This window comes from Gopherus flavomarginatus, chromosome 1 (genome assembly GCF_025201925.1).
Source record: "Gopherus flavomarginatus isolate rGopFla2 chromosome 1, rGopFla2.mat.asm, whole genome shotgun sequence".
Taxonomy (NCBI): Eukaryota; Metazoa; Chordata; order Testudines; family Testudinidae; genus Gopherus; species Gopherus flavomarginatus.
This window is the reverse complement of record NC_066617.1, coordinates 362,860,959-362,877,684: the sequence shown is the minus strand read 5'-3', so window position 1 is coordinate 362,877,684 and position 16,726 is coordinate 362,860,959. Positions and strand designations below refer to the sequence as shown.

General features: G+C 41.2%; 1 protein-coding gene across 4 annotated transcripts in view; it reads left to right on the top strand.

Moving 5' to 3' along the window:
- Positions 1-16,726, top strand: part of C2CD3 (C2 domain containing 3 centriole elongation regulator) — a 78,057-nt gene that overhangs the window by 21,003 nt on the left and 40,328 nt on the right. For all 4 annotated transcript variants that reach the window (XM_050930242.1, XM_050930233.1, XM_050930252.1 and 1 more), the window contains 9 exons: positions 425-668; positions 1,721-1,904; positions 2,838-3,021; positions 5,149-5,318; positions 7,898-8,021; positions 9,292-9,560; positions 11,046-11,135; positions 12,227-12,847; positions 14,194-14,508. In XM_050930242.1, the coding sequence (XP_050786199.1) occupies positions 425-668; positions 1,721-1,904; positions 2,838-3,021; positions 5,149-5,318; positions 7,898-8,021; positions 9,292-9,560; positions 11,046-11,135; positions 12,227-12,847; positions 14,194-14,508 (2,201 nt within the window). The remainder of the gene's footprint in view (positions 1-424; positions 669-1,720; positions 1,905-2,837; positions 3,022-5,148; positions 5,319-7,897; positions 8,022-9,291; positions 9,561-11,045; positions 11,136-12,226; positions 12,848-14,193; positions 14,509-16,726) is intronic.

The window sequence follows — 16,726 nt, the reverse complement described above, 5'->3', positions numbered from 1 at the left end:
ATACACTCAGTGGCTGTTTTTGTAGTCTAGTGGCAGTATGCTGTGCTCCTAAATGGGGATCTTTGGACAGGTTCCTAATTCTCATCCTTCATTTGCTGGGCTGGCAGTAGCTGAGAGCACTTCACCTCATTTCCCAGAGACCACTACTGCTAGCTGGTGAAGTTAGTTTCTCCTATCCACCAGAACGGGGAATCAGTATGATGTGAAGCCCAAAGATCGGGGGAGGGAAAGCAGTCTCCTTAGCTGTGATGGGTCTTTGTAAGACCAAAGTTTTTTGTTTGTTTTAAAAAAAAAAAAAAAAAAGGGGGGGGGGGGTTAATACATTGGCTTGTCTTATTGCCTTAAGGGCTTAAGGTGAAACAAGTTATATCTAAACATGTGATACCTTAGTGGCTTGTTCTGATAACAGTTTTTTCCTCTCCAGAGACCCCAAGATTTCTCGCCTGCTGCTTCAAGCTCAGTATCCAGTGGTTGCAGTGGACAGCTATATGTCTGTGATAGATGTTTTTACAGGCAATAAAAATGGGAGCTTAAGGGTCATTCTGGCAATGGGTTCAGCTGATCAAATAGTGGCACTGCAGAGACTAAAAAATGAAGAAGAAACTGTACCTCCCATCATGCAGCGGCCTCCCCACTCTCTGGATCCTCCCCCTGCGAGTCACTTAGTGGTATGCTCCCATAACTTCTGTTTTGGCTTTTAGAGACTCACTACATGAGAATGGCCAGACTGGGTCAGACCAAAGGTCCATCTAGTTCAATATCCTGTCTTCCAACAGTGGCCAATCTCACCTCGTTCAGTTTATCTTTGATAAACCCAGGGTCTCTCGTCTTTATGTTTTGTTGGAGCCCATCTTACAGTGGATTGTCACATTGTTACCCCTCGTTCCAAGCAATGGCACAATTGCCGTATCTATACTTTGCTTTTATTTCCTGTCCTTTCCCACCCTTCCCTGTTTTGTGTCTCCATTCCCGTTTATCCCATTCTCTTGTTTTTTTCCTCTTTTTCTTTTTTTCCTTTGTTTTAATTTATTGTTGCTTCTCCCACCTGCACACTCACTACCAGGAAACCATATTTTTGTGTCCATTAGTGGTTCTCTTGGACCTGGAAACGTACTCTTGCAGCTAAACTGTGTTGTGAGAGGAGACGCGTGTAACTTGGGCTGATGAACTGCCTTTCTGAGCCTGTAGCCCTGTACATATGATCTCATGCTTTGTCCAGCTGTATTATGGACCATGTGCCTCAGGAGCAGGAAGGAGAGCTTAAAGAACCTGCTCACAACAGCATGTTTGCAGTGGAAATCGGACCAGATCCAGGGTCATATAGCTTCCCATCATATCAGTGCTGACCCTCTCCTACATCCCCACTGCTTCCGTCTATGTTAGAATAGTCTATAGTGTCCATCTTTATAATGTCTAAGACCTGACCCTCTGCACCATGTGCACCTAACACAAGTCTGGTATTCTCCCAGAGGTCTCGCTCCTGAGTTTGGGAAAGACTTGTATGAACAGTTAGAGTTGGGGGAAGGAGTGTTCCTCATTTTCTAGACAAAAGTTGCTACAACGTTTTAAATGTTTATATAAACTATAGAGGAAATGACTTAATGCAATGTCAGTGTCAGGGTGATGAACCTCATCTTCTCATTCCTTTAGGAATGTAGCTCTTGTACACTATTGCCAAGGTGCTTCTCTTGTTCACAGGAATTCCCTTTATCTTATTTAGCAGTTGGAGAGAGAGGTGGAAGGACTGATGGAGCATGCATTTGAGATTCATGTGGGGAACGTTAAAGGGCTCACTCCCCTACAGTCCACAGTCTGGGGAGAGGCTGATTGCTATGTGCAATACTATTTTCCAGTTCAGGAGCCTGACTCCAGTGTGTTACAAGGGACTGAATTGTATGAAAATGGTAAGTTTGGTTTGTGATAGGATTTTGTTTAAAGCATTGCTTTAGCTAAGCGTTGTTTGTTTCTGTTCTAGCTCCCTGGGTACAGTGTCTGTATCTCTGTGCTTCCCTGATATGGCTAGTGCAGCAGAAAGACAATGTACAGCTAACTTTGGGTCAGCTCAACAAACTAAATGCTGCACTCTTTGAGGTAGATGTTAAGACTCCCACTGATTTTCAGTAAAAGGTATCGGGTCCTATGTCCATTGATTTTTAGCACCTTTCACCTGAAGATCCGAAAGCACTTTATAAACTTTGACCCCAATCCTGCAAAGATATGAGCATGTGCTTAACTTTACACACAGTGAGTAATCCATTGATTTCAATGCAGACTTCACATGCATAAGACTTTATAGGAAAAAGTCCATAAACTGACTTAGACTATATAGGGCTTATTTCACTTTTACAGTGGCTGAAATATGGCACTTGCTTTAACTGAAAGTCTTAGGACTAAATGATATATGCAGTTGAAATTGCAGGGGAATTTTAAGTATATATAAAATTCCTGAAGCGGGAATTGGGACAAGATACCTGGGTTAATCTCTCTTCTCTTGCTAAAAGAGCTGTGGGCTAGTTCTTCTGGCAGTCAGAGGTTTACGGTTGTTAGTGCTTTGTACCTCTGATTTCTATCTCATCCAGAAGACAACACTTCCCAGAGCACACTGAAGAACAATTGCTGTGGGATTAGTTCAGTGTTATTTTTGAGTCACCAGCACTACATTCTGTAGCATCCAGGTATTTCTTTAAGAGTTCCATGGGGAGAGAGTTTGGACAATGAGCTTTTAAGCAAAGTCACAGTAGGTTGTTTTCAGATTACAATCTGAGTGCTTGCCATCTTGTTCCTTGGATATATAAAGTTGGGATCAAATATTTAACTGGCTTTGTTTGACTTTGTAGGCATTAAGTTAAAGACTTTCCGCTCAGCAACTACTTTGTGCATCCCTGATCCCATTTTTAATGATGAGCATCATCATTCCCTGTTGGTACCTGCTGATGTCCCAGTACAGAGGCTCCTGCTCAGTGCATTCTCTCCACAAGGATTAGCAGGAGGAGGAGGAATCCAGTTTGAAATCTGGTGCAGGTACAGAATAAAGATCCATTTCCTCGCCACTCAGAAAACAGTGAGACTAGAGAAGTGACTAACAGTGAAAATCTCCTGCCAAGCAATACATTAGTGATGTCACTATGGAGTATGCATTTTATTCCTCTGAAAGATTGCATTTAGAGAGGGAATTTTTACCTGATTTTTTCCAGAGACACTGATCACCTGATTCTTTGACGTCACTGGGAAATTGTACTGTCACTTTATAACTAGTTTAATGATCTTTGCGTTGGGTTTAAATAATCCGTGTGTCCTTAAATTCCCTTTCTTAATAAAGTGGCATATGTGTGTTATTTTATGCTGCTATTTTATTGTTTCTTTCCACTGAGCCACTGATTTTTAGGAGATTGTAGTGTGAATGTTTGTTTGCATATAGTGAGTTTTGTCTTCTGTATATCTTACACACTGTATGACCCTCTACTGCGCATCACAGTCCAAAGAAAAGGCTTGGCTAATACATAAGCTTTGCTGCAGCAAACTCAGGCTCTTGTGAGCCAACTGAATGTGTAATAGAGCCAAGGACCCATCACTGCAAGCATCCTGTGGCCTTTCTCCAAGTTTCAAATCTAGAAACTGTCAAGAAGAACCTATCAGCAGATCTCCACTGTTGGTGCGGTGCTCAGGCACAGAGACTGCTAGGTGCCAGACAGAATACATCTTTCTGTAATAAAATCAGCACCTCAAGAATACATCCAGAAGTAGATGGGAAGCCAGCACAGAACAGATATAATGTCCCTGTGACAGTGTGGATTGCTAACCACGCAAAGATTGTTACTTTCTCCATCAGCTGAATTTTCAGTTGACAGGACCTAGCACAAGTGAAAAGGGAAGGACAAATTTATAATAATTACCAAATTCATGACTGAAAAAATGCATCGTGGACTGTGAAATCTGGTCCATCACGTGCGTTGTCCCGTCGTGTCAGTCTGTCCCCTCATTCCGCCCCCGTGTGAAATCTGGTCTTTTGTGTGCTTTTACCCTGTACTATACAGATTTCACAAGGGAGACCAGCGTTTCCCAACTGGGTGTCCTGACCCAAAAGGGAGTTGCAAAGGGATCACAAGGTTATTTTAAGGGGGTCACAGTATTGTCAGTCTTACTTCAGCGCTGCCTTCAGAGCTTGGCGGCTGGAGAGCGGTGGCTCTTTGCCAGGCGCCCAGCCAGCAGCAGTGCAGAAGTAAGGGTGGCAATACCATACCATGCCACCCTTACTTCTGCACTGCTGCTGGTGGCAGCTCTGCCTTCAGAGCTGGGCTCCTGACCAGCAGCTGCCACTCTGCAACTGCCTAGCTCTGACGGCAGTGCCACTGCCAGCAGCAGCGCAAAAGTAAGGGTAGCAGAACTACAACCCCCCCCTAAAAAACCTTGTGCTGTGCCCCCCTACACACACCCTACTCCCCACAACTCCTTATGGGGTCAGGACCCCTACAGTTACAACACCATGAAATTTCAGATTTAAATAGCTGAAATCATGAAATTTATGATTTTTAAACTACTATGACTGTGAAATTGACCAAAGTGGACCATGAATTTGGTAGGGCCCTACTCCCTACTGAAATCACAGTTAAGTGTGTGCATGTTTTTTTACCTTTCTCCTGACTTGATTATTGTTCAGTGGAATGCATTGGCTTTAAAACTAGTTCATAGCTATAGAGCACAGTTAAAAACCGTCTCGTCATCATTTTCAAATTTTCTGTATTGCTGGTAAACTGGTGCTCCAAGAACAAACTTCATGGTATTGTTACTGATTTTAAATCCTTTTTTCATTGTCTCGCAATAGACTCTCTTAGTAATTTACATACATTTTATTGTTTGGTCTACTTTGTGCTCGTCCATTCTCCTGTTTTCTTTTAGATCCCAGTTTTTACTTGAAATATTGATAGGTGACCTGTGCCTGTCACATCAGTACAGCTGTAGAACTATCATATCTGGAGTATTTGGAATATTCACCTTTTTGTGAAATTGCCCTTGTGTGGGTTTCTCTAAATATAGGAAAATATCTGAAGATGTGTGAATTAAAGCTGATGAGCATTCAATCTTGAGAGCCAGTAATTACTACAGCTTGACCAAAATGTCACGGTTGATGCGTCTGTGTGTCTTGCGCAGGTACTATTATCCTAATGTCAGAGATCAGATGGTTGCAAAAGGGACCTTGCCGTTGTCACGCCTTTGTGCCATGGTAACAATGCAACACCGTGAAGAAGTAGGGATACAGACCTTTACTCTTCCGTTAGTCCCAAGAACCGAATGCTCAGAACTTTGTCCACGATCCTCAGGTAAGTGAAGACATTCTTTTCTTTTAAAAAGTGAACTGTGTGCGTCCACTGCCAAGGAGAACAAGAGAAACTCACCTTGATTGAAGCCTAATAATAATCCAGCATATTGATCTTACCAGTCCAAGATGTCAAAACTCACTGTTGGAAATCAGTGACAAAACTTCACTGACTTCAGTGGGTGTAGGGTATTGTATTTATTTACTAGAAAACTGTTTGAATGATCCAGCCCTGGGCCTACCACATCTCACTGCCGCATGAGTCTCCAGTTTGGTCTCCCACTTCTCAGACCAGAAAGGAGGAGGGAATTGAAGCAATAGGCTTAGCCTATGGCAGGAGTCGGCCACCTTTCAGAAGTTGTGTGCTGAGTCTTCATTTAATCACTCTAATTTAAGGTTTCGCGTGCCAGTCATACATTTTAATGTTTTTAGAAGGTCTCTTTCTACAAGTGTATAATATATAACTAAACTATTGTTGAATGTGAAGTAAATAAGGTTTTTAAAATGTTTAAGAAGCTTAATTTGAAATTAAACTAAAATGCAGAGCTCCCCAGATGGGTGGCCAGGACCTGGGCAGTGTGAGTATCACTGAAAAGCAGCTCGCATGCCGCCTTCGGCATGCGTGCCATAAGTTGCCTACCCCTGGTCTATGGAGTGAGAAGGAGCCTGTCCACTCTGCAGAGGTTCTTCCAGATGTTGCAAAAGTAGCACTGACGAGGCTTTTAGGGAAATCCTTTTAGGACTCTTCAGTCAGAACAAAGGTGGCGGTTGTGACTGGTTGCCTCCTTTAGGATGTCACCTGATGTGCTGAGATATCACTGAGCCTGTCTATTTGCCAGCCTGGGTACCCTTTTTACCTGTCTTGCTGAGCCAAGCAATTCTCTTAAGCCTCCTCCAGCACACACAGGCAGGGCCACGCCAAACTGCAGAATGAAACAGACACTGAGATCAGTTCTATGAAGGCTAAGCTTCAGGAACTTGCCCCAGCACTTAGGTGTCCACCTCCCTTGGAGTGCAGACCCAAAGGTATATTATGAAATCCGCCTCCTCCCTCAATGTGGAGGAAAGTATACACAGCCTCTTATCACCCCTTTCAATTAGAATTGTACACTGGGTTATATTATAAACAAGAAATAAGTTTATTAACTACAAAAGGTGAATTTGTAAAACAGATTACTGAGCAAATAAAAGAGAGTACGCAAGCTAAACTCAATATACTTAAGAAACAGATTACAAAATCTAATTTCTTACCCTAAATGTTATTTTAGGCAAGTTGTAAAGTCTCTGTGGATCAGAGTTCCAGTTATATTTCTTTTCAGATTGGACCATTGTCTCAGTCTGGAGTCGTCCCCTGCCTTCCCTTTGGGTGACCTTAGCAGTCTTTCTTCTTTGGCAGACAGGCCATGGAGCAGAGGAGTCCCTTTTGTCTTCCTCCCCACCCTTAAGTAGGATTTCCATAAGGTGGGAATCCTTTGTTTCCCAAACTTGTGTCGTCCCCCCTGCCCCCCTTAGGGGAAAGTTGCAAGAAGTCCCAGATAATGTTTAGTATCAGGTGACAAGACAACAGTTGCATTCCCCCCCACACACACACGCCTCCCAGGATGAGGAGAGAGTAGTATCTTCATGGTTTTGTTGTCCCTTCCTGATGGCTCATCACATTTGATGGCCTGTCGTCTGGTGAGTGTCTTCCCAATACACACCCAGTTGTGATTGTTACACAGTCCATATTCCTAACTTTAGATACAGAAAGGATACAAGCATACAGATTGGATAATCACATTCAGTAAATCATAATCTTTCCAATGATATCTTACAAGACCCATCTTGCATAAAGTACATCTCAGTTATGTCATATCCATATTATAAGCATATTTCCATGAAGAGTATGGAGTGCAACATCACAGTTGTGATATGGAGTATGAGAGGAGTAAACCGCAAGAATAAAGGATGGGGATTCTTGGAGGTAGTGACCAAGGAAAAAACCGCAGAGGCTTACTGGTATGGAGGAGTGAGCCTTCTTGCAGAACATATACTTGCATTGGCAAAAGGGAATCTGATAACTTTGAGAGTATTGTAGATGTTAAAATCTTTAGAAGATTTTATATGTCATTTTACTCCCACCCTCCTGTTTGTAAGCAACTGTCTGATATAATCACAACATCTTGGTATCATATAAGTGAGGACTGAATCATAATGAATTCACACAAAAGGGCAGAGTTAAGGTTGTGCAGATCCAACCATAACTTTCATTTAATAGATTCATACATTTGAAGGTCAGAAGGAGCCATTAGGATTATGTAGATGGACCTCCTGCATAATAACACAGGCTGTAGAATTTCACACGGTAATTCCTGTATCAAGGCAATAACTGGTGGTTGAACAAAAGTGTATCTAAACATTCAGTCCTGACTTATTTTAATTCTTAACTATGCAACAATAATGCTGCCTTTTTCATAGATTTTTTTTGTGTGAAATTACTTGCTTACATTAATAGAATAAATCTTGGTTAATATTGGCTGTAATTAAAAAAAAACCAAAAAACAGATGGATGTTTTTTCTATTTCTTAGTCTTTTTTATTCCAGGCTTGCTTGATGTTAGTGTGAGGTACAGACATTCACTAAAAACAGCAGGGGGAGTAATAGCTGCTCGAGCCATTTCTATTTCTGTACAAATACACAGAGCAGCTGGTTTGCAAGCAGCAGCCAGGTAAGATCTAATTCTAAGACAAGATTTTCTCTTAACATAACTTTTTTTGAGGAGGGGGCAGCGTGTCATGATGGTGGAACAAATTGTCACTTGTTAACCTTTCATCTGTGGAGATCTAGATTCAAACTATGAAAAGAACATCAGTGGCTATTTCTGTCCACCAAACCACTGGAGAGTTTAGTACAGTTTGCTCATGAGAGGCCTGGAACTGAATAACAGGCAGTGGTGTAGTTGAAGACTGTGGTGCAAAGCTGGGCTAGGGAGGAAGCTTGTACAATACCTGCCTATAACAGATGTGGCTCTAGCCATTCCTTTTGGCCTCTCACTTTACTGAGCAGAGCTAAATTCAGCCACAATTTTTACAGTATAAAAGACTTTGTATTAAAGGGAAAAAAGGGTATGCCAGCCTTTGTGCTTTGGATCCTCTTCTCGTTGGTTGGGATTTTGCATGACAGCACATAAACAAAATGAATTAGTAGACTACACATTCCTTTTGAAAGGAATGCTACTTTAAGAGAGCTAAATGGCTTGAAGGTTAATCTCAGCAGGCAAGTTTAGTGCATTATAGAAGGAAGAGTTAAAGCAGAGTAGTGAGCTCTTTAAGGACAGGAGTGGTTCCCAGCACTCCTGAGCAATGTCCTTTGGTCTGTTCTTTGAGCAGCATTGATGGGCTCCTCAATCAGGCCCTGATTCAAAGCCACTGGACAGACTCCCTTTGACTTCAGTGAGCTTTGGATCAGCTAATCAAAGTCTAAAAGTCTTGCTCTTTGTTTCTTTCTGGAGCAGCTGCTCTGAGGCGTGATCCTGCTGCCTCCTTTACAAAAGGAGATATTCTGGGAGCCCTCATGGACCTTTTTTTCAGAGGTGCTGAGCACCTGCCATTCTAGCTGTAGTCACTGGTACGAGCAGTGGTAGGGGCACTAGTATAAACAGGCCACAGCAGTTTTGGCCACCATTTCATTACTGATCATAGTAGGTCTAGATAAAAAAGAGCTGAAAATTGTCAGCAGCCAGTCCACACTAGAATTCCTGCCTTTACTAGCCCTGATGGAGCTGCTGCAGTGCTCGATCAAGGATGGGAGATTCCCAAAAAGTCTCTTGTGTAAACAAGACCTGAGAGCAGAGATTGAATCCACTGTTTTGTTCTCATTGTAGTGCAGCTAGGGGTTAAAAACCCCTTTATTGTGGTGGCATACGTATGTACTTCTAACTAGATCACTTGTAAGCACACCTGGTGTGTCTCCCTATCATTTTTCCTTATTATATGAAGAGCTGTGGCAGAAAAGAACCCTTCACTGCAATCCAGTGCAGAAGTGGGAGTTAATACCTATGTGTCTATGCACCTCTCCTTCCTACCTGAGGGGGAGAAGCGCATCACCCGAGCTGTGGCTCGAACTTTCTGCCCGGAGTTTGATCACCACACTGAGTTCCCATGTAACCTCGTCATCCAGAGAAGCAGCGGAGAAGCATGTTGTCTGGGGGAGCTCTTGCAGTCTGCACAGATAGTCTTCTGCATCTACCACCAGAGCATCAAGTCAGGTAAACAAAACAAAAATGAGTAGGAATCGTAGGTGGTTATTGCTAATGGTATTATTGACATTAGCTTCTCAGGTATAGGACACACAGTGAATATTCAGTATAACTGAAATTTAGGTAAATGTAATTATTCCAGTTATAGTTCGGCCAAGCACTTGGGGCTACAGCTAATATTTCAAGGTGATTTTCAGCGACTACAGGTGATCAGGATGTCAATTTTACATCTCATCCAAAAGAAGGTAATACAGTAGTGATGCTGCTCTGCACTTACATAGCACCTTTCATATGAGGAATTCATGGCACATTACAAAGGCACATTAGCTTTATTACCCACATTTTATAGGTGAGGAAACAAGAGAAGGAAATTAGGTGACTTGCTTAAAGTCGCGCAATGATATTACCTCACCCACCTTGTCTCTCTCTAATATCCTGGGACCAACACAGCTACAACAACACAGCATTCCTCCTGAAACATCAGTATTATTTCCTGCAACCCCCTGGGTTTCCCCTGGAGATCTCCCACTGAATTAATGACATTGCCTGACCTTGCTTAGATTGAAATGTGATGAGATCACAGCCTGAAATAGTAACTTTTTGTAGAGAAGGTTACAGATTATTTCTAAAAGAGGAAGATAGGTTTCAAAAGCAATATTACGTATAATTGTTTACATCTTATTTAAATGGATTAATTGATTTCCCTCCAGCTGCATTAAGGCACCAGTATCTTAAAAATACACCTCTACCTCGATATAACGTGGCGCGATATAACGCGAATTCGGATATAACGCGGTAAAGCAGCGCTCCGGGGGGGGCGGGGCTGGGCACTCTGGTGGATCAAAGCAAGTTCAATATAACGTGATTTCACCTATAACACAGTAAGATTTTTTGGCTCCTGAGGACACCGTTATATAGGGGTAGAGGTGTAGTGTGCAGTTTTATGATGGCAACTTTTTCTGTTATCTCAGTGTAGTGGCAACATCAAGCTTTTTATAGCATTATGTTGTAGATTATTCTAATACAATTTAATTAAAGATACTAGCCTTCAGTGATAGTCTAGGCAAAAAAAAATTAACTGTTGGCATGAGTTAGGTACTCAGTTACTCTGTGGACAGTATATAGCTCTTCGGTGCTTATTTTAGAGCATGTTGGTAGTGGAAGTACTCCCTAGAACACTCCCAGAATACAACAGTGCTGGAGCACACATCCTGTAAGTAGAGTGCACTGCCTGTGCATTGCCAACAACTGTGTGGTTATTTACTCCACCGATTTTCATTCTGAGTTTGGCCAATATGCGTTGTGCCTCCTTGGTGGACCTTCACATTTCTTTTTTTCATGGAGGGAAGTATATGTCAATATTATGACCTTATATCTCTAATAACAAAATTATATAGCTCTCATTAGGAGACTAATACTTTATGAATTACTTGTGCACGTTTTAAATCAAACTCAGCTTGATGTGTCTGGATATCTTTGATTTTGATTCTTCAGCCACTGGTTCAATGAAAACTCAAACATCAGGAGACTACCTGCTTGGAACAGTCAGGGTGCCAACCAAAGACCTGTTGATCAAAAGATCAGGTAAAGTGGAAATGCCATATTACTGACATTATCCATATAAACAGTACTTCAGTAGTAACATACTGTATTGCTTATGTGGGTTACATGTTTTGCTTCCTATTTTATGAAGCCAAAGTTCTCTCATAAGCATTAGAGGTTTTTTAATTAAAGATTCCTTATTAAAATGACATTTAACTGAAATTCATTGGAGATCATCTGCTGGGGTATGCTATAATCTGTTAGGTAGCCCATGTGAAAAGGAGAGATTTGGGAATAGCTATTATATTAAACCATGAATACATGTTGCACAGCTCTTCGTGCACATCTGATGAGAGAGGAGCCAATCAGGCCTTATTATCTAGAAATATGTGCAGGACATAAGAAGAAAATGGAAAAATACACACCCACAGTGAGCTGACCCAGTGAATATTAATTGCCAGAATATTTTGGTGCAAGTGATATGTATTAACCGCTCTTGGGATTGAAACCTACACTGCCCTGAAATCCAGAACTTGCAATATTCAGTCAGGGATGTGTGATATGTAACAGCTATAAACAAATGCTTATACAATGAGAAAACAAAAGGTTGGATTCCCAGATTTCCATAGTGTAAAATAACCACTTCTTGCATTGACAGGTTACAAACTGTCTGGCCTTGAAATCAGGACATTCTGATGATGATCTTGTTTATTTCCACTTCAGTCTGAATATGATTTTAGCAACCACTTTCTCAAACCTTAGAGTTTAAAAAACAATTGGTCTGTATATACCATCTGGAAGGTAGGAATCCCAGCTTTATTAACTAGAGTTTCCTGGGATATTCACTTGTAAAACCATATCATCAATTACGTGGAAAATTAAAGTAAAATGGTAATCAGGTTCATGTGATTTTTATTTATTTATTTGTTTGTTTGTTTTATTTTAAATCCGGATAATTTTTAACCTTGGCAGGTGGCAAATACTTAGATGAAACAAATGCTTTCAAAAGGAATAAACTTTTCCAAGTACTGGTCCTGGAACAATGATCAGGAAGAGAAAAAAACCCTTTTCTTACTTGCATTTCTCAAAAATGTAGTAATTGAGTCTGATTACTCTCTGTTGTTTTGTTGAAGGTATTACAGGATGGTACTCAGTAACCCTACCTGAGGATTTGGTGCCTTCTCATTGCACAAACATCATGGAAAACGTAGTGGGAGGGCTGGAGCTTTCTATTACTTTTGCTCGTCATGGTGACAGAGAACGAGTTGTGGAGGCTGCTAAGCTTTTAGGCTGGAATCATGAGGAAAACCATGAAGATAGTATGGATGATGATGACGAATGGCATCTGAGCAAAAATCCCACAACTGTGACGATTTCTACCCCCAGAATGTGGTTACCAGTGCATTGCATGCTACTTGCAGGCCAGACTCACATAAATAAAAGCACTTACTGCTATCTCCGATATAAATTGTATGATCAAGAAGCCATTTGGACTTCACTTCAGAGTCCAAAATTAACTGAAGATGAAAAACATGTTACGGTGATGTTTAAGAAAACAAAAGAGATGGAACTGACAAGGAGCCAAGCACTGTTGTGGTACTTCAGAGAGGAGAAGCTAGAAATCCAAGTGTGGCGGGCCTATGGAAAAGAAAACAATGTTGAAAGACCACTTGATACAGATCGCCTTATTGGCTCTGCATTTGTGGACCTTGCAGCACTTGGACAGAGGTCAAGGAGAACACTCACAGTTAGTGGTCAGTTTATAAAGAACAGTCTTACACTTCCTGACTTCTTTTGTTCCATTTCCTTATGTACTTTTTAGCTGGTTTAACCTCATCCATATGTTGTTGTCTGAAGCAAACCAGTTGCAGCCTTGTTTTGTCCTTTCTATGTTGTTGGCTCATTTATTTTCTTGAAAAGATGAGCAAGGTTAAAACACTTGCATCAGAGTTCAAAGCTTAGTGAGTTATACTGAAGAATTTGGTAATGATGATCAGTAAATGGGTGAAGAATTAGTGTCAGTGAATTGTGGAAGGATTCCTCATTAGAATCTGAATCACTGAACTAGTATTAATGCTGATCAGGCACAATAGCACAGGAAAGGAGCCACTGTTTAGAGTTGACACAAGAAATCTGCATTGTCTACTAGTAGTTAAAGTAAAGGACTAGAAAGTTGGAAAAGCCCTTGGAGTTTTCTATTCTGTTCTGGTTCTATATTTCATACATCACTGTGATATCAATTCTAGGTCACCTGCCAACTTGCAGTCTGATCTTCTAGATCAATGGTTCTCAATCAGGGGTCCAAGGCCCCCTGGGGGGGCCATGAACAGGTTTCAGGGGGTCCTCCAATCAGGCCAGCATTAGTCTCGCTAGGGCCCAGGGCAGAAAGCAGAAGCCCCACGGCATGCGGCTGACGCCTGGGGCCCTGAGCCCCACCGCCTGGGGCTAAAGCCAAAGCCTGAGCAATTTTGGTTTGTGGGTGCCCCTGTGGCATGGTGTCCCAGGGAGTTTCCTAGCTTGCTATCCCCTAATATTGTCCCTGGCTTCTATATGCAGAAAACCAGATCTTGTGGCACAGGTGGGCTGTGAAGATTTTAATATCATGTTGGGGTAGGGGTGGGGGTGCTCAGAAAGAAAAAAGGTTGAGAACCCCTGTTCTAGACCAGTCAGTTGACCCTCATTTGGCCAGGCTCAAACCTGGTGGGGTTAAAACTAGAAACTGCAGGTAAAAAACCCTCAGAACAAAAACTATGCACAGGCTGCATCTGAATTTTGTTTTCTGGATACAGTCACAAAATCATGCCAAAGGCAGTGTTTCCAATTCACATATGAAGTTGAGAGAAAAGTGCTGTATATCTTAATTTCAGCTGTCTGTGGGAAAATAATTAACTTTCCTAGGGTTTCCCATTACTTTTTTCCTTTACAGACTGATGTTACTAACAATCCCTGAGGGATCTCTTTGTGTAGAGATGACATTATCAGATTTGAGATCCACCCCACTGATCTGAGAACAGACTTTAGTCTTCATGAAATATAACAGCTCTTTCCAAGATACTAAATTTTGTCTTGTCTTGTCTTGTTTGTGATTACCCGGTTCCAGGTATCTATCCAGTGTTCAGGCGCAATGCTTCAAACCTGTTAGGAGCTGCTGTACGTGTTCACATTACACTTGCTTCCACTCATGCTCATATCACTTCTGCTCATGGGTTTGACTGTGCTGAAGATGAAGATGAAGGTGCAGAGAAGGTTCCTGACCCAGACCAGCAAGTCTTGAAAAGCCACAATCACAAACTGAATTCCCCAAGCTCAGAAATCCCTGTGGTGAAACAATCTGATGAGACTAGCGCGAAGGATCTGGAAAACACATTTGCTGTCAGTATCCTTGTGGAAAGAGCAATGCACTTAAGTTTAAAAGGTAAAAGAAATCTTACAAAATACGTTCTTTTAAAATATATTGTCAGATATTTTACAGCAATTTAATAAAAACAATGCCCAAGAGATTTTACAAAACTTAATATTAACAGGAATATTTTCATTATGTTTTGAATTTCAATCAGAACAATTTTTGTTTGGATTTAAATATTTCCCTGCAGAGCTGTAGCCCCATACCACTACATCAGGTTAGTTTATGAGCATTGGAAAGTGAACCTGCCCATTCCGTTTCAATTCTCCATGCAAAATGGACAAGGGCAAAATGTAAACAAGCAGGGTAATGTTGAAAAATATATCTATTGAGATGACCACTGAATTCTGGAGTCAGAGGCTCATCCAAATAGCAGCCTGTTTTCCCATCCTTTATTCCAGTCAGTGTTGACAGAAAACATTCTTTCAGACTTACAATTTTCAGCTTGTTGTTCATTTGTGGAAGTAAACTAGTGACACAAAACTGGGAATCCGGGAACTGCCGGAATCTGTGAGGGGTGATATAAGAATCTATAAAGATTAGAATGAACTAACTGTAACCTTGAGCAAGTCATTTGTGTCTCAGTTTTCACTTTGTTAAATGAGAATGGTATTCAGATGCCCAGTTACCATGATGATGAGCACCAGTAATTGCTTTTTAATATATCTTCCAATCTGTTAATTCTGAACATATTTTAAAATATTCCATTTTAGTGAGATTATACTTAGCACTCAGTGTGCTCCTAAGGTGACACACTTGCTAGCTTTTTCACTTTTTTAAGCTGTGTGCTATTCCCGCCACCTGCAGTTAGTACTAAATGAAGGTCTTTTTATTGAAAAAGAAGTGAATCAATCCCTTGAGATTTCCACATACATCCCAGTGTACCCTTACTCCTCCACATCTTGGGGGTGTGTGTGTGTAGCACTTAGCACAGTGGGCCCTTAATCCTGATTGGAACCTCTAGGGTCTAAGCAATACCTGAATGCAAACAATAAATATTAATAAGAAAAGCAAAACTGCCAGGAAAGACTGTGCAGGAAGGCCCAGATTAGCTAATGCTTTTAAGTTTTTCCTAGAAATGTTAAATCTATTGTTTAACGATTTAAATCAGTGGTCCCCAACCTTTTCTGGGTGGCGGGCGCCAGACAACGAGCCACCGAGGACCGTGGCCGGCAGACAAGCATCCGCCGAAATGCCGCTGAGAAGTGGCAACATCAAGAGGCGTCGCCGCCAAAATGCTGCCAAAAATCAGCCGCATTTCGATGGCGATGCCTCTTGGTGACGCTGCTTTTCGGTGGCATTTCGGCGGCGACCCCTTTCACCGTTTTGGGGACCACTGATTTAAATGATTGCCCACTGGAGTTTACTGACATAAGGTATTGCAAAAGCAAGAATAAAATGGTCATTGACAAACCGTGCTTTAAGCACAAGTGCTACTGGTACACTCTGAGTCCAACTTGTTATTTTAATGAACAATGATGCTATAATCTTCTGAAGGTCACAGTCTCTGTGTGCGTTCAGGAACTTGATGGAATACTATTTTCTACTAAAAGGATTTTGGAACACAATAAACAATGTTTCTTTTGTGTGAGTTTTAAGATGAAGTTGTTTGTGAATACCAAGAGAGATGCTCGCAAACAGAAAAGAGTTGGAGAAACTATTTTATGCCTGTTTCAGCAAAAATATTTATCTTAATAAAGAAAAGTTCACGGTGAGACTATAGATAACAAGAATAGAATGAATGTTCCTGTCTATTACATTAAGGATGATCTTTTTTTCAGGAACTTCAATGGAACATTAATAGCTAGTCAGTTTCAGAAAATTAGCAAAACTTCTCTGCAGGTACTAAACCCGTCTCTGAGCCTCCTACCAATTTTCGGTTTTATAATCACATTTTCCTATTTTAATTAAAAATGAGGGGAAACAGTTAAACTGACTATACATAAAGCGCTACCAAAGACAAAGTAAACTGAAAAAATAGTTGTTTTTTTTCTCTAACATCATTTTAGTTACAATAATGTTGGGTGTCACTTGGTGTGATTTTTTTTTTGAAGTTGCTGATGTCACTTTCATGTGCCATTACTAGCTTCCTAATGTCAATTTCTCCCATGCTTCTAGTCAGTTCTTCTGATATTTCCCTGGAATAGACATTTACAGTGTAATTTCAGTTATCCCAATTCTCTTTATCCAGAAATCCCTCTGAAGCACGTGGTATTGGCCACTGTCGGAA